This window comes from Psammomys obesus, unplaced genomic scaffold (assembly GCF_907164565.1).
Source record: "Psammomys obesus unplaced genomic scaffold, mPsaObe1.curated_primary_1811, whole genome shotgun sequence".
NCBI classification, from domain to species: domain Eukaryota; kingdom Metazoa; phylum Chordata; class Mammalia; order Rodentia; family Muridae; genus Psammomys; species Psammomys obesus.
Genome location: NW_026585987.1, coordinates 3,689,395 through 3,707,338, shown reverse-complemented (window position 1 = coordinate 3,707,338; position 17,944 = coordinate 3,689,395). Strand labels below are relative to the sequence as shown.

The 17,944-nt window shown below is 42.3% G+C and overlaps 1 protein-coding gene across 3 annotated transcripts in view; it reads left to right on the top strand.

Moving 5' to 3' along the window:
• Positions 1-17,944, top strand: part of Mtmr12 (myotubularin related protein 12) — a 76,062-nt gene that overhangs the window by 26,203 nt on the left and 31,915 nt on the right. For all 3 annotated transcript variants that reach the window (XM_055601039.1, XM_055601040.1, XM_055601041.1), the window contains exons 2-7: positions 1,075-1,138; positions 3,719-3,858; positions 4,838-4,910; positions 6,900-7,030; positions 8,526-8,616; positions 17,796-17,925. In XM_055601039.1, the coding sequence (XP_055457014.1) occupies positions 1,075-1,138; positions 3,719-3,858; positions 4,838-4,910; positions 6,900-7,030; positions 8,526-8,616; positions 17,796-17,925 (629 nt within the window). The remainder of the gene's footprint in view (positions 1-1,074; positions 1,139-3,718; positions 3,859-4,837; positions 4,911-6,899; positions 7,031-8,525; positions 8,617-17,795; positions 17,926-17,944) is intronic.

Here is a 17,944-nt window from a genome sequence, read left to right as displayed (position 1 = left end):
TTTCTTTCTTTCTTTCTTTCTTTCTTTCTTTCTTTCTTTCTTTCTTTTTCTTTCTTGCTCTCTCTCTTTCTTTCTTATTTCAGCTTATTCACTTTGTATCCCAGCTGTAGCCCCCTCCCTCATCCCATCCTATTCCCACCCTCCCTCCCTCCTTCTCTTCCCATGCCCTTCCTCTAGTCCTTGAATATCTTGATCTTCCTGCCCCCACTTCCTGAGTGCTGGGATTATGGGCATGCTCTACCACACCCTGTTTGTACATGTCCACATGTGTGCAGGTATGTGGAGGCCACAAGTTGACATTGGATGCCTTCTGTAGTTGCCCTCCACGTTATTTTCTGAGACAATCTCTCATTGAGTGTGGGCCTACCTCTTTGGTTAGACTGGCTAGCTAGGGAGCCTTGGAGATCCTTCTGCCCCTGACTGGAACTGCAGGTGCATGCTTGTGCCAGCATTTACAGGGGTACAGGTGACAGAATTCAGGTCCCCATGCTTGGGCAGTGAGCACTTTACTGAACGGAGTCATATCTCCACATCGGTTTTTTTGTTTGATTGATTGCTTTTGTTTTTGATGTTGGGGATTGAATCCAGGGCTTTGTGCATTTAAGGCAACAACTCTAGCCCCCTAAACACAAATCTGAAAAGTAGCTTTCTAAAGGCCAGTTTTAACAAGATAGTCCAATGTATAAATGTCCTTACTACCAAGCCTAAAGACCTGAGTTTGATCACTGGGACTCACCCTGGTGGAAGGAGAAAACCAGTCTCCTCCAGTTGTTCTCTGACCTCCAAAGGCACACACAGACACACACATGCACATAAACACAGACAACACATAAACATTCACACACAACACACATACACACTCACACATATACGCATGCTTATATTGTGGCACATGCTTGTGCTTGCATGTGCATACAAAATAAATAACTAATAACAGTAGCATGTTAAATCAACACAAAGTTTCCGAGTGTAGATAATAGTTTTATACATCTTCTGAAAGTATGCCTTAATTGTTATTTTAGGCCTTTAAAGAAAATCTTTTGCTCTTGTATTTATTTGTTTATTTATTTTTAGGAAATTCATACAAATGAAAAGGAAGTAGCAGAAAAGGAGGAAGTCACTCTTCACTTGTTGCCAGGTAACGGTCATACTAGCATCATATCTCACATACAGCTTGAGGCCAAAGACAGATTACATCATCCCTGGTGTTGCTATATATAAACTCCTTTGTTTTCATCTTCTGGCACAGTGATGATGTTTCACAACAAAAACACACCTGGCTCTGGATGTTACAACATTTGGAAAAAAAAATGTCTGTTTCCCTTTCCTCCAACCTGATGGAAATAATGGGAATTCCTTACTTCACAATTCAATGAGGCCTTTTTGAGGGTGTCTTCAAAAGAAAACTGGCTTCATCCAGTTTTTCTGGTCTCCAATGAAGAAAGCCCTAGTACCTGGAAGAATGCTGCAGTTTGCATGTCCTTCCTGCTGCTTCCATCCATAGTTGCTCTCGGATATCATAGCTACCTGGGCCTTACAGGACTGGTGGGCCTCACCTGTCTGTCAGCGGATGTATTTCAGCACAGGTACCAGAGATGCTGGGACCACTTGGACTTTACTCTGAAGTCATTCCTTATGAAGGAGCCCTGATTGGTTGATGGTTTCTGAGACAGAGGAGCGTGGTTAAGCTCATATTAAAATTTTAATCACTTGTGAGTTCAAGAACAGAGACCTCTTGGTGGTATGTCTCTCTCTTATGTGGATGACCTTGCCAACTGTATACTCCTTTTTCCATTTTTCCCCAGTCCAAAATCTTTTTTTTTTAAATAAGTGTTTTGTTTATTTTAAAACTAGGTTTCAGGCTGGCCTGGGATTTGTGTCCCTTCTGCATCTGTCTCCTGAATACTGGGCTCATAGGTGTACATGTAGCATCCAGCTTCAAAAGGTTTTTGTTTTTCTTGTGTATTTTTCTGTAACAAGGATGCCTGACTTTTTATTTTAGACTTTTAAATAATGTTTTTAAATTTCAGAGGCCTTTTTCTTTAATGATGGCCTAAACTTTTATTCTTCCCTCCTATGGTTGATTTTTTTTTTCCCTCTTTGGAATTGCAGATTCTGAAATTAACCTCTGTTTTTAACTGTTTTAAATGTATTTTTCCATCTCATAGCAGCTGACAGCCTCTTGTAAGTGCAGCTCTGAGTTGACAGCTTCCCTGCGCCTCAGCCTAGAGTAACAGCCTGTCCAGACACCAGCTGCATGTCATTGTCTGGTCTGGACAAGGTGCTCAGACAAGCCTGCACACCATGTTGTAGAAGGTCTCGGCGGATGTGTGTGGTAGCCACTGCCCACTGGTTTCTGGTCTGCAGTGCATGACCATAGGATGAGGCACTCCTGGTCTTGGGGCGGGGGGCTGAAGCACAAGAAGCCTTTCCCACTTATTCACCTTGACCATAGCTAAGGTACTTTTTCTGGGACTATTTTAAACCCCAAACGGGCTCTGACTTGTTTGTTTTCTTCAAATTCTGTGGTCTCCCTGGAGGCTGATCTAATGACTGAGTTATCTTCAGGTGTTTCCCTAGTGCTTCACTTGGAGGTAACTGCCCCTTGAGCGAAAGGAGAAAAGTCTGCTATGTACCCTTGAGAGTCTGAGTGGCTGACGGCTTATTCTTTATATTTATGTTGGAAGCTACAGTAAATGAACTTTTAGCCAACAAGGGAATTCAAAGGTGAAGAAATCCAGAGGGAGACCCTGTGGGGAAGATGGTTATCTGCTATGATGAGAAAACTCCTTTATTGTTATTGCGAAGTTTGTTCTATGTTTCCAGTATTACTTTCTTTCCTGTCCTCACCCAGACACCAGCAGAATTTCTCTTCTGGGCAGCAGAGGATGCTTACCTAGCTCCCAGCCCTAGTGTGTTTTGGCTGTATATTCAGTCTTCAGGAACCATAGCTTCTCGTGGGCTGGGTTCCTGCAGATGAAGCATGGAAGGTAGCACATTGAGAGGAAATGCTTTGAATTAAGAAAGAGAGACAACCCGCACCCCATCCCTCCTGACCACCTTTTTCCTCTCATTCTCCAGCATAGAACCAGGATGAGACACAGGTGTTGTGGAAGGCTTGAGTACCCCTGTCATCTGAGAAGGCTGCCAGGAGGCCCTGGCTTACACAGGAAAAGGGGCCCTGCTGGCCAACCTGCCTGCCTTTGCTCCACTTAAAGTACCATTGCCGTAGGACACCTGCTGGGTCAAAGTAATGAAAATACATGATCTGCTCTGGAGAAGGTAGCTGGAAGGCAGGTGCAGGGATGCACAACTCTAATCCCGACACGTGGAAGGCTGAGGCAGGAGGATTACTGTGAGTTAAGGCCAGCCCAGGCTATGTAGGGAGCCTAAAGCCAGTCTGTGTAATACAGTGAGAACCTGTTTCCAAACGAAGGAAAGAGTTTTGAGATGATTATCAGCTGTGTGAAAACTCCCGCGATCAGGGTGAGAGGTCAGAGAAATCCCAGCATGAAGATGTCTCTGAGCCATTTTGCTTTCCCTCCTCTGCTTCACATTCTCTCCTCAGTTTGCAGTTCCTGCCCCTCTGGAGTGAGCTACTGTCAAGCACTGAGCTGTACTGTGTGTTTGTCCTTATGTAAACAGTGAAAAAGCTTAGTGCTCACATTCTGTGCAATCCCTGAGGCCTCTGAGGAGAGCTTGCTTTGGTTTCCATCAGGTGAACAACTGCTTTGTGAGGCCAGCACAGTCCTGAAGTATGTGCAGGAAGATTCCTGTCAGCGTGGCGTCTATGGGAGACTTGTCTGCACTGACTTCAAGATTGCCTTCTTGGGGGATGAAGACTCGGATAACGGCAGTGTATGTATGAGCTGCATTTGCTGAGTGGTAGGAAAAGTGCAGCCGAGACTCCATTGTTTTCCCTGCAGCTTCTCTGTCTCTCAACACAAACAAAAGACAAATCTGTCCTGTTAGTGGTCTGCTTTTGCCCTTTAGGGGCTCCTTCCAGGAGGACCACCTCAAAATTGCCACCTGTGCTTCATGACTCCCTTGCTTTTGTCTTTACAAGTTGTCACCATCAGCTTTTTCCCAATTTCTTTTGTATTCAGCACAGCATGAGTCACTTATTGGAATAACCTCTCACTTACACAGTTCATGTTTCCTCTCTGCTAAGCTTTTTCACAGATTCAGGAACTGAGGGCTGTAGTGAAACTGATCAAGAGTGCAGCCTTAGAGCTTAGGTTGTTTCTGATCTGAACCTAGTTGCAGTGTCATTGTGAGATTGTGTCCACTTAGGAGTGAGCAGTAGGGGATGGACAGCTCTGCATCTCAGTGGAAACCCGTTGAGAGCTCTGCCTGACCCCCATGTGTCAGCTGCCCTGGATCTCTTTGCTTCATACGAAGCACAGTGTTGCTGCTCTCAAGGCTGGTCTCCTGCCCTGCTGTCTGCTGCAGGGCTTAGCTCCTAGTCCTGAGCAAAGATAGCTTTTGCACAGAACTTGACTTCTCCCAGTGCTCCCCAGAGCTGTCCAGGGAGCTTTGTTGTTCACCTGTTTGCATTTGTATGCAGAAATACTGGCCCTTCCTCTCTTGATTTTCCATGGCCTGGTGGGTTTCCTGGGTGCAACCCAGAAGTGGCATGTTCTTCCTGGGTTGAAGTAGCTGTTACTCATGGGACTTTCTTGCAGGTACTGCAGCATCTCTTTCTTGGGGGCTACGGATGTCTTTCTCATTTTCTCTCAGTGTACAGTGGAGAACAGTAATTTGCTCTGTTCTGAACATCTGAGTTAATTAAAAGGAGTCATAGTTGTTTCCTTTTGATTTTTTTTTTTCTTTTTAGGAAACTCAGTTTAAGAATAAGATTGTAGGAGTAAATGATGTTCCACTCCACTGTGTGGATCAGATTTATGGAGGTGAGTGTCTCCTTCCCTTGTTGCTTTGCCCAGCTCAGAATACATAGCAATAAAGATGATATTACAGTCTGTTAAACTGCTACCTAAGTTACTTTGTGTAAGCAGCTTTGTGAAAGGTAAGTGCAGCAGGAAGCAGCTTACCCTGGGGTTAGGCTACTTGGTTAGAAGTGAGCCAAGCTGGGCTTGGGTCTTCTTCATTTGTGTGTCATTCTTTTTTCTTTTAAGATTTATGTGTGAGTGTAAGCCCACTAGCCTCAACCTTAGGATCTTCTTACCTCTCACCCTTTTTTCTGGGTGCTGAGTTTTCAGGTGTAAGCCACCTCACCTTGCCTGTTTATTTCTAATATTCCACACACAACTATTCTGCCAAACACATCAAATTTTAAAATAAATAAATATTTAAGAGAGAAAAGCTGCAAACCTGCAAAAGCTGAGAATGGAAGGGAGAGTGCTGGTATATATTTTCATGCAAGCCAACTTGGTTAGTCCAGGTTCATTATATGTAGGTAATGGCGATATGCTTGACACACATTATAGGTTTGGATGGCAGTGTCTTGGAAAACATGGTATCATACACAGTGAATATATACAATGAAAGCTTAAAAGAAAAAAAAGCCTAAACATTTATTAAAATAAGACAAGAACAGCTTAATCCAGACATGGTGCCGCACACCATGTCCCAGAAGGCAGAGCCAGGTAGATTTCTGAGTTTGAAGCTAACCTGTTCTATAGAATGAGTTCCAGAACAGAAACCCTGCCCCTACTACCACCAAAAACACAAAAAACAAAAAACAAAAAAACCCGAAAGCTGGATTGTATAACCTAGGTCGTCCTTTCTGATGCCTTAGTAAGACTGTCCTTCTAAGCCTCACAGTTTTCTTTCTCCATTTTGGGTTCAGGTCATTTTCAGAAATTGCTCAGCCATCTATGGTATTTTCAACACCAGTAGGTGCTGAGTGAGTCCAGGCTCTGGAGCAGGAAGGGAAATGTCATTTGGGGCTCTAGTCATAAATGTAGGAGTTGGCTTGCATGAAAATATAACCAGCACTCTCCCTTCCATTCTCAGCTTTTGCAGGTTTGCAGCTTTTCTCTCTTAAATATTTATTTATTTTAAAATTTGATGTGTTTGGCTGTTTGTGTATATGTATATGCACCACATGCATGCCTGGTGCCTGCGTTGGAGTTCCTGAAACTGGAGTTCCAAATGGTTGTGAGCCTTCTTCCATGTGGTGCTGGAAACCAACCCTGTCTTTTGTAAGAGCAGCAAACACTCTTAACTGATGTCTTCCCGGACTCAAATTTTATTTATCGCATGTGGGGATTGTGGGGAGAGGATGAGTCTCTTGTAGCTGGAGTTACAGGCAGTTATGAACAGCTTGACATGGATATTGGGAACCGAACTCTGGTCCTCTGAGAGAGAAGAAAGTGCTCATAGCTGCTGAGGCATTTTTCAGGCCCATCAGAGTGAGTTTTCTTCAGGCTGTTGGAGTCTGGTCTGTCCATTTGAATCTTAGCTTACTCCAGAGGAATAAAGAATCTGCTGGAAGCCAGGCATGGCTAACACTTTGGAGGCAGAGGCAGGTGGATCTCAGAGTTTGAGACTGGCCTGATCTTCAAAGAGAGTTCTGGGATAGCCAGGACTATACAGAGAAACCCTGTCTTGAAAAAACAAACCTTCCCAAAAATTAAAAAAATAAAAATAAAAAACAGAAAGCCCAGGGTGATGGCACTCAGGGTGGCAGGGCAGTCACTATGAGTTCGAGGCCAGCCTGGTCTACAAAGCGAGTACAGGACGATCAAGGCTACACAGAGAAACTGTCTGGAAGAAACACAAACAAAAAGCAAACACCCCCCCCCCAACAAACAAAAAAGAATCCTGCAGGGAAGGACTTCTGTCCTTAGAAGCTAAGAGTCTGTGTGTTCCTTTAGCATTAATTTGTTGTCATGGAACATTCATTTCTACTCATGATTTTTGTCATTGGTCTGTAGTGTTTGATGAGAAAAAAAAACCTCTGTTCGGACAACTGAAGAAATACCCAGAGAAGCTTGTTATCCACTGCAAAGATCTGCGGGTACTCCAGTTTTGTCTGAGGTACACAAAGGAAGAGGAAGTCAAAAGGGTAACTAGTTGCATGTGTTTTTAGGTTTATTTCCCATCAAGTTTTCCCCCACTGGCTGTAGGTTTTGCTTATATTGCCTGAGATGGAAGGGGGCCTTTGTGAAGCTGGGTTCAGCTGTAATCACATTCTTGGGTTAGTGTGTGAGAGAGTTGGGGCAAGGATGACTGTATTGACTTGGATTTGCTTCCATGAGTCTTTCAAATGCATAGTGCTGGCTAACTTGCAGGGTAGAAGGTGATGAGTGAGGTCAGGCTCCACTGGGGAATGCTAAGGCTACCCCCTTCCCCCTGACAGTCTGTCTACAGCAGGAACACTGACTTCCTACTCCTTAGAATCCGTGTTTACCTCTACAAGGTAGCGGTTGGGTGTGGATCTGGGAACACAGGTCACATGAGCAAAGCCAAGTCACCAGGTACACCTTTCAAGATTTAGCAGCATTTCTTGTTGGTCACAGCAAGTTGTTGTGGCCAGGAAATGCTGCAATTCATTATAATTTCCTAAGTTTTTCTTGCCAAGACAGTGAAGGTCTTGTTCCTCATAGTGCTCACATTAGGGAACGCCCAGCAAGAAGCCACTTTGCTTACACTGTCCGATCTGAAGTGAGTTATGCATGCCATGGGTAGTGCCCTAATTTTCTTTCAGAGACTATGAGAGTTCAGTTGGAGTGGGGAATATGATTGTAGTATCAATTCCAAGTAGGCAAAGAAAGCTGTAGATAGAGAAAATTCCCCAAGAAACAAAACATTTCCTTTTGGATAGTTATTTCAGTCATTTATCCAAGCATACTTTTGATTAACACAATAAACAGAAAGCATAGTAGACAGTTTTCTCTTTCTTTCTTTCTTTCTTTCTTTCTTTCTTTCTTTCTTTCTTTCTTTCTCTCTCTCTCTCTCTTTCTTTCTTTTCTTTCTCTTTCTTTCCTTTCTTTTCCTTTTCCTTTTTAGACAAGTGCTTGTGTAGCTCAGGTTGTCCTTGAAAGCTCTCTGTAGGCAGGAATGAGCTTGAAGCTTTGATTCCCTCTACTTTCTGAGTGCTGGGACTATAGGCATGTGCTTCTAGGCTTTGTGCAAGCTAGGCAAGCATACTAATAACAGCCTCCATCCCTAGCCCCTTCCCGTCACTATCCAGAGCGTCCACAAGTGAGTCAGCTAAGTGTCTTGCTTAGTGTCTGATATCAGCTGTGAGTCTTAGACATGTTGGATAGGACCTGACCTAATAGGACAGTTGAGATTTTTAACTTTTGGTTTTTGGGGAATTAGACTGTGTTTTAAATTTTCCCTAGAAATTCAGAGCTCTTAGAAAGCTTGAAAAATAGTGATCTGGTACTCTGGCACTATTCCAAAAGCTAGCTCATAGATCAAGCTTCAGCAAGGGTTGGTGGTGGTGTCCCTAGAGCATTGTTAGTGTGATAGAGAAAGATAAGTTGGCTCCTACCTTTTTTTTAGCGTTGCTGTATCAAGGGCATAACTGTATCCCCTGGTTCTTTCTTCTCTAGATTGTCTGTGGCATTGTCCATCATACCCAGACTCGTTTACTGCTGAAAAGACTGTTTCTGTTTTCCTATGCAGCTGCCGTGGATAGCACAGGTAAGGATCTTCTGAACATCACTGCACAGCACTCAGGAGCCGTCCTATTCGGCTTTGGTTTTGTCTCTCCCTGTAGCCCAAACTGACCTCAAACTCAGGAACTTCCTGCCTGGGTCTCTGGGATTCCTAGCAAATGTCCCTGTCTCAAAAATAAGTTGGAGAGCAGTAGAGGAGGACACTTGGTGTCTGCCTCTGGCCTCACATGCATAGGTGAGAGCACACACACCGATGAATTTTAATTTTTCTGAGTTTAAAAAAAAAGATAATATACTGAAAATGTGAAACTATTGAAAAGGAAAAAAAAAATGAGATGATTTAAAATAACCCGATTTATCCCTAAGTTCTTAAGATTCTAGAGGACATCATATATTCTTTAAAGTTTGAAATAGAGCATAATATCTAATAGATATTTGGTGAAAACAGGACATTTGTTCATAAGAAAAACACTCCAGTGGTCTGGCTTGATAAGGGAAAACCTGAAGACCTACTAGTGACACACAAATTTGTGTGTGGGGTGTGTGTGTGTGTGTGTGTGTGTGTGTGTGTGTGTAGAGAGAGAGAGGAGAATGAGAGTGAATGTCATTTGAGACAGGGTCTCCAATTCCAGGTGGCCTGGAACTTACAAGCAAAGGGACCCGGGCATGATCCCCACAGCATATATTTAAAAAAAAAAAAAAAAAAAAAAAAAAAAAAAAGCCGGGTAGATGGTGCATTCCTATAGTCACAGCACTTAGGGGCACAGGCAATCAGATCCACATGAATCAAGGCCAGCGTGCTCTACAAATAAGAGCTCCAGGACAGGCAGGGCTATAAATAAACCCTGTCTCAAAATTAAACAAACAAACAAACAAACAAATTTGAGAACAAGGCTGGGATGCTCATTAGGTAAGGGCCCTACGACCTGAGTTCAGTCCCAGAAGCCACATGGTAGAAAGAGAAAACCAGGTCCTCTGACTCTGCTCTGCTCCACCCCTGCATGCATACAAAGCAAAGGAGTAAATATAATGTAAAACAAGCAGAAAGTATGCAGCATGGATGTGCTTTCAGGTGTCTGCTCTCTTCTTCACTTCTCCCTTGGTTTATCTGCTCTGCCCATTGCTCTCCACATGGAGTGGGTGCTTAGTGACCCTGGTCCGGCTGTCACAGACATCTGGTTGGCTGGTTCAAGAGTGAGCATCTGCTGAGTGTTGGCTGTGGGCCTGACCCTGCAGAAGGTAGGAGTGAGCCATAATGCAGCAGAGTGTGGCTGCTAAGAGTGTGCGCTAGGCTTAGAGATGCAAGATGTTTCAGAGACACTGTCACATTCTAGAATTTATGGATGACTTAGATGAAAGAATAATGATTTTGTTGTCATTCCTCAAGCACTGTCCACATTTTATCCCCTTTTCTTTCTTTTCTTTTTCTTTTTCTTTTTCTTTTAGACAGGGTCTCTAGTTCCAGGTGGCCTGGAACTCACCAAGCATGCTAGGCTACATGGCCAGCCAGCCCTACTGGTCTACCTTCTCTGCCTTCCAGCCTTCCCAATGCTAGGATTACAAGTGCATACCATACCTGGCTGGGTGTTTGTTTGTTTAATTTTGAGACAAGGTTTGTTTATAGTCCTGCCTGTCCTGGAGCTCTTATTTGTAGAGCAGGCTGGCCTTGAACTCATGTGAATCTGATTGCCTGTGCCCCTAAGTGCTGTGAGTAAAGGTATGCACCATGCACCATCTACCCGGCTTTTTTAAAATATATGCTATGGGGTTCTTTTGCTTGTAAAGAAAGCACTTTGCTGATTGATCAGTCTCCCCAGCCTGTGTTGCTGTCGATTTCTTTTATTCCCTATGATCTGATGAGGACAAGAAACATTTCAGTTCTTCTGTATTTGCTAAGACTTGCTTTGCATCGTAAAGTATATATGGTGTATTTGAGAGGAAGCTCCATGGGCTGCTGAGAAGAATAGGGTGTATTCTATTTTTATTGGATAAACTATTCCGTAGCTATCTTAGATCCATTTGATCTATGGTATAGTATAACTCCTGGATTTTCTCATTCTATTTTCATTTGGATGACTTATCCAAAGATGAGATGGGGTTATGAAGTAACCTGCTGTTATCAGGACCTATTAGACTTTAATGCCCATTCGTGATTGCTTTATGAAATTGATTGTCCTAGCTTTTGGCACATGTATGTTTACTATTACTATGTTTTATGTAATTGAGAGCCCTGGCATTTGGCGCATATATATTCACTATTTGTATGTCTTCTTGATGAATTGTCCCTTATTACTATATAGTGGCCTTCCTTATCTGTCCTTATTTTGGTTTCAAGTATACCTCAAGTAACAGAATAGTTACCCAGCTTATTTTGAACTTCATTTGTTATAGGTTGACTTGCATCCTTTAATTTTCAGTCTGTGCCAGCTCTTGTCAGCTGTTTCCTAGAAATGGTAGATAATTGGATCTGTTAATTTTTGTTATTTTAAGTTATATCTATGTGAATTTTTTTTTTTTTTTAGGTGTCACTTGAGACCAGAGGTGTCAGGTCTCTTTGGAGTTGGGGTTACAGGTGTTTGTGAGTCATCCAACATGGGTGATGGGAATCAAATGTGGGTTCTTTGGAAGAGCAGTATTTGCTCGTAATTGCAAAAGCCATGCCCTAGTCCCTAGAGTTGGTTTTTAAAATATATTCAGCCTGTTTGCATCTTTCACTTTATTTGTTTTAATTTTTGGTGAGTTGAGGCTATTTATACTTAAAGTGAATATTGAGAGATATTTACTAATTCTACTAATTTTATTGGTTTTTTTTTTCTGGTTGGGTGGATTATTGTTTGCTAGGTCTTTCTGATGTTAGTATCAGGGGTTTGCTAGTTTAGTTTGTTGGATGTGATGAAATCCTAATTCTCTTTTGTTTATATATTACTGTCATGAAATTTATTCTTTTATGTACTGTTATAATTTTGACCTTGTGCTGGTCTTGAAATATCTTTATTTCTCTGTCAGTTCTAAAAGCTGGCTTTGCTGTTTATAGCAATTTAGGTTGGTAATTATTTACTTTCAGTACTTTAAATATATTGTTCCATGCTTTCCTAGATTTTAAGGAATCTAGGAATCTAGATGTTAATTTGATTGTTGGCCTTTGTAGGTGAATTGGTCTTTTCCTCAAAGAGCTTTTAATAATGTTTTATTCTCTGTCTTTCTGCATAAATTTTTGAGACATGGTCTCAGTTGTAGCCCAGCCTGGCCTAGTACTCACTATGTAGTACAAGGTAGCCTCCAATTAGTGGCTTTAGCCTCTCACATGCTGGGATTATAGGTACAAGTGATTATGCCTATCTGAGTTTTGTTGTTTTCTTTTCTTTTTTTTTTAAAAAAATTATTATTTTAATTTATCAATTACAGTTTATTCACCTTGTATCCCCCCTGTAGCTCCCTCCCTCCTCCCCTCCCAATCCAATCTTCCCTCCCCCTTCTCCACCCCAAGTGCACTGATTGGGAAGGTTCTCCTTCCCTTCCTTCTGATCCTAGTCTATCAGGTCTCATCAGGAGTGGTTGCATTGTCTTCCTCTGTGGCCTGGTAAGGCTGCTCCCACCTCAGGGGGAGGTGAACAAAGAGCAGGCCAATCAGTTCATGTCAGAGACAGTCCCTGTTCCCATTACTATGGAACTATCTTGGACACTGTACTGCCATGAGCTACATCTGTGCAGGGGTCCTAGGTTATCTCCACAAATGGTCCTTGGCTGGAGTATCAGTCTCAGAAAAGACCCCTGTGCCCAGATTTTGTGATTCTGTTGCTCTCCTTGTGGAGCTCCTGTCCTCTCCAGGTCTTACTGTCTCCCACTTCTTTCATAAGATTCCCTGTACTCTGCCCAAAGATTGGCCATAAGTCTCAGCATCTGCTTCGATACCCTGCAGGGTAGAGCCTTTCAGAGGCCCTCTGTGGCTGGCTCCTGTCCTGTTCCCTGTTTTCTCCTTTTTCTGAAGTCCATGCTCTTTGCCTTTCTGAATGGGGATTGAGCATTTTAGCCAGAGTCCTCCTTCTTGATTAGTTTAAGGTGTACAGATTTTAGTATGTTTATCCTATATTATATGTCTAATATCCATTTATGAGTGAGTATATACCCTATGTGTCTTTCTGCTTCTGGGATACCTCACTCAGGATGATCTTTTCCAGTTCCCAGCATTTACCTGAAGATTTCATGATTTCCTTGTTTTTTTTATTGCTGAGTAATATTCCATTGTGTAGATGTACCACAATTTCTATATCCATTCTTCAGTTGAGGGGCATCTGGGTCGTTTCCAGCTTCTGGCTATTACAAATAAAGCTGCTACAAACATGGTTGAGCAAATGTCCTTATTGTGTACTTGAGCATAAGTGGGACCTCATGAAACTAAAAAGCTTCTGTAAAGCAAAGGACACTGTCATCAGAACAAAACTGCTGCCTACAGATTGGGAAAGGATTTTCACCAACCCTATATCAGACAGAGGGCTAATATCCAGTATATATAAAGAACTCAAGAAGTTAAACAGTAACAAATCAAGGAATCCAATTAAAAAATGGGATACAGATTGCTAAACAGAGAATTCTCAATAGGGAAAAAACAAATGGCCGAAAAACACTTAAAGAAATGCTCAATGTCCTTAGTCATCAGGGAAATGCAGATCAAAACGACCCTGAGATTTCACCTTACACCCATCAGAATGGCTAAGAGCAAAAACTCAAGTGACAACACATGCTGGAGAGGTTGTGGAGAAAGGGGAACCCTCCTCCACTGCTGGTGGGAATGTAAACTTGTTTCTTGTTGGTTATCGTTATATGGACTGTGTGTGGTATGTACATATTCATGTAGGTGTGTGTGTACAATATTGTCAAATATTTTCCACAATTCCTCTCCACTTCAGTTTGTGAGACAAGATCTCTCATTGAACCTAGAGCTTATTGGCCGGTGAGTGTCAGGGATCCACTCTGTTTGCTCATCTCCTTCCCTTCAGCGCTGATTTACAGATGTGTGCTGCTGTGCCTGCCTGGCTTTTCTTGTTGGCTTGTTTTTTGAGACAGAGCTCTCTAAGTAGTCCTTGCTATCCTGGAGCTTACTGTGGAGACAGGCTGGCTTCAGTCTCACAGAGATGTCCCTGCCTCTGCTGGGATTTAAAGTGGAGGCCATTACACCCAGCCCCACTTTTAAGTAGGTTCTAGGGATCTGAGCTCATGTCCTCAGGCTTTTATACCAAGCACTTTACCCACTGAGCCATCTCCCTAGCTTCTGCTTTGTATTTCTAACATCTTGACTGTATGTTGTAGAGAAGAAGTTCTTTGTTGGTGATGTCCTTTTAGGGTTCTAAATGCCTTGTGTATTTGTGTTTTCTTATTTTATTTAATATTTGTTGGTTGGTTGGTTGGTTGGTTTTTTGAGACAGGGTTCCTCTGTGTAGCCTTAGCTGTTCTGAAACTAGCTCTATAGACCAGGCTGGCCGTCAACTCAGAACTCAGAGATCCACCTGCCTCTGGCTCCCAAGTGCTGGGATTAAAGGTGTGTATCACCACTACCCGGTGTATTTTCTCATTTTAAAAATTGTTAATGTCTTTCTTGTGAAGATTATTAAGCATTAAATTCATGTCAGATAGGATACATTCATTATATGAGAGCTAGTTGAGAATAAAAGTGCCTGTTATCTTGGCTTAATGGCCCAATTCTTGAATGCAAAGGCAGGTGGATATCTGTGAGTTCAGTGTAAGCCTGATTTAGGAACCAGGTTGCAGGCCAACCAGGGATATACACAGAGACCCTGTTTCAAAGAAGGAAAGGTACCTATCATTCGTGATGGGCTATGTATGGGAAAAATAGTTCTCATTAATATTAATTAATTACTATTAGTAAGTCAAACAGGAAATTTGTCCCAGAAGTTCATCTTTGTTACAGACGGTTCTTTATATTGTAGCTACAATATTGGGAGGCATAAGCATGGCTTTTTTTTGTTGATTACCACAGTTTATATGAACATCTATTGGTCTCACACTTGAGAAATAATCATCTCTATTTTTAGAAATTCTGCCTCTTTTTATTCTGATTCTGGCCTGGTGCTGGTGTGCAGTTTTGGTTGTGTTGACTAATTATATATGGGCATCTCTTGATTCATATTTGAAAAATCAGTATTTCAGTTTTATGAGTTCTGCATTTTCCATACATCTTAATTAAAAAAATTTTGTTATTGTTGAAGACAGGGTCTTACGATGTAACCCTAACTGGCCTTGGAACTCACTATCTAAAACAGGCTGGCCTCTGATACCCTGCAGGGTAGAGCCTTTTAGAAGCCCTCTGTGGTAGACTCCTGTCCTCTTCCCCGTTTTCTCCCTGCAGGAGCTCCACAAGGAGAGCAACAGAACCAAAAAATCTGGGCACAGCAGTCTTTTCTGAGACTGATACTCCACCCAAGGACCATGCATGGAGATAACCTAGGACCCTTGCACAGATGTAGCCCATGGCAGTTCAGTGTCCAAGTGGGTTCCATAGTAATGGGAACAGGGACTGTCTCTGACATGAACTGATTGGCCTGCTCTTTGTTCACCTCCCCCTGAGGTGGGAGCAGCCTTACCAGGCCACAGAGGAAGACAATGCAACCACTCCTGATGAGACCTGATAGACTAGGATCAGAAGGAAGGGGAGGAGGACCTCCCCAATCAGTACACTTGGGGAGGGGCATGTGTGGAGAAGGGGGAGGGAGGATGGGATTGGGAGTGGAGGAGGGAGGGAACCACAGGGGGGATACAAAGTAAATAAAGTGTAATTAATAAAAATAAAAAATAAATTAAAAACATGCTGGCCTCAAACTCAGAGATGCATCCTCTCATCTCTTTGTCCTTGAGTGCTAAGATTAAAGGTGTGTAGCACCAATCCTGATGTTTTTGGTCTGGTTCTTACTAGGACAGTTTCTAGGCTTGCCAACACATGGTCAGTATGTTAAACCCTTTCCTTTTGGAACTTGGTAGTTGCATGACTCACTGGTGTTTGGTTTTTGTTTTTGTTTGTTTGTTTTCTACCAGGTACCCAGAGTATATAGAACCTTTATTCTATTGTAATTCCATCCTTCTCTGTTTTTCCTTCTAACCTTCATTGGGAGGTCCAGGGAGTAAAGGTTAGCCATTAGTTTTTGTTTTTGTTTTTATTTTTTAAGACAGGGTTTCTCTGTGCAGCCCTGCCTGTCCTAGAACTCACTCTGTAGACCAGGCCAGCTTCAAACTCAGAGATCTGCCTGCTTCTGCCTTTCAAGTGCTGGGATTAAAGGTGTGCACCACCACAGCCTGGCAAGGCTATTAGTGCTGGGACTGAAGGTGTGCGCCACCACAGCGCGGCAGCCATTAGTTTTTTGTATGGGTTTTGTTAATGGAGTGCCTTTTAGTTCAGATCCTTCCTTCTCTACCTCCACAGTGCTGAGAATACAAGCACCTGCGTGAACCAAACTAGGTCTTCATGCTTGAAAGGCAAGCACATTACTAATGGATCTTTCCCCCTCAGCCTAGTATTTTTATGCTACATAGATAGACATGGTATCTGTTTGTCTGTCTATAGTCTTATTTTGAGGCAGGGTTGTTCTAATATGTATGTAGCTCAGGCTGCTCTCAAACTCGATTCTACTTTAGCCTTCTAAATATTGACATTATAGGAGTGAGTACTGTTCCTGTCTTATATAATATCGTTTTAGATTTAGTTATTTTTACATGTCTGATTGTTTGCCTGCCTGTGTGCTTGTTACCCATTGTGGTTAGAAGAGGACATTGGATTCCCTGAAACTGGAGTTATAGGTAGTTAGGAGCTGCCATGTGGGCGATAGAATTGAACCTGGGTAGGCTGGTTAAGGTCACTACTCTTAACCACTGAACCATCTTTCCATCCCACTTATACAATATTTTTAATGTGTTTCAACTATGATGTAATGTAAGATCAGGTGATAAAACGTTGGCAGTCAAGAAGTTTGTTTGTAAACATTGGTTATTGTCATTATTCTAGGTACTTTTACTATAATTTTATTTAACAGAAGCAGCTGGGGTGGTTTTAGCAAACACTTGCCTTTTTTTCCAGGAAGCTTGGGGTTTTTTGTTTTTGTTTTTGTGTTTGTGTTTGTTTTTGATGTGCATGCACTTCCAGCAATCAGTGATGGTCTGGAGAAAGGCCACAGCCATTTCTGCTGAGTTTTAGGCAGTACTTCTGGACATTTTGTTCTAACACTGCTGATTTAGGAGCCAAAGTTCCTGTCACCATTATGTAGGCCTTGGCTATTGGCCACTTTGTTCACTGTAACTCTCTGATCTGTTTATGGCCTTCAGTAACCAAAGTACCATCCTGGACAGGTCTCTTGCAGGCAGCACATCACAAACTGAAGAAGGATTTTCATCCCAGAGTCTGACATGCTGTTCTGATCAGTGTGCCATGTTATACACATGTGGTAGGGCTAAAAATACTTCCTTTATTAGCTTTTGTGCCAAGCCCGTCTTTCTGTGTTTCACAGGGTTTTGTTTTATGTAAATTATCTCATGGGAAGATGACTGAGAATGGAGCTAGGAATTACTTTTGTAAGGAGTGGAACAAAAATAGCTTCATAGGGCTAGAGGAATGGCTTAGCAGTTAACAGTGCTTGCTGCTTTTCCCTAGGACCAAGTTCAGCTCCCAGCACCCATAGTGTATAGCTCACAACTGCCTGTAACTCCAGCACCATTGTCTGGACCCCACAGGTTTTCACACACTTGGAGTATAGAATCAGATGCATACATATAAACATAAAATAATGAAAATAAATCTTTAAGAACAAAACAGCTCCTTTCCTACAGTATGTAGAGACAGCTTGGACCAGTGGGATGGCTCAGACCTGTCAATCCTAGTTTAATCCCCACTACTCATGTGGTGGGAGAACTGACCCCTGCAAGTTGTCCTCTGCTTAACAAATGTGCACTCTGACAGGCATGCCATCTCCCTCTCCAACACACATAATAAATAAGTGTAATAAACATTTGAATAAAATTCCCATTATAATTTTGATTAATGACAGAAAGTGGAGAAAAGTGGAATAATTAAGGTGTGAATATATCCTTCTTTGATAAAGATAGACTCAGTGTAACAAATTAGGTTCAGAGTGTGTATGCTCATCTGAACAAATACCAGCCTCGTGCAAAGACTTTACTGTCATGCTTATTTTGTTTTCTTAGCCACTGATCCCAGGAACCACACTGTAATGTTTGACACACTGAAAGACTGGTGTTGGGAGCTGGAGCGGACCAAGGGTAGTGTGAAGTACAAAACAGTGAGTGTGAATGAAGACTACAAAGTCTGTGACAGGTAAGCTATCCACGATGGC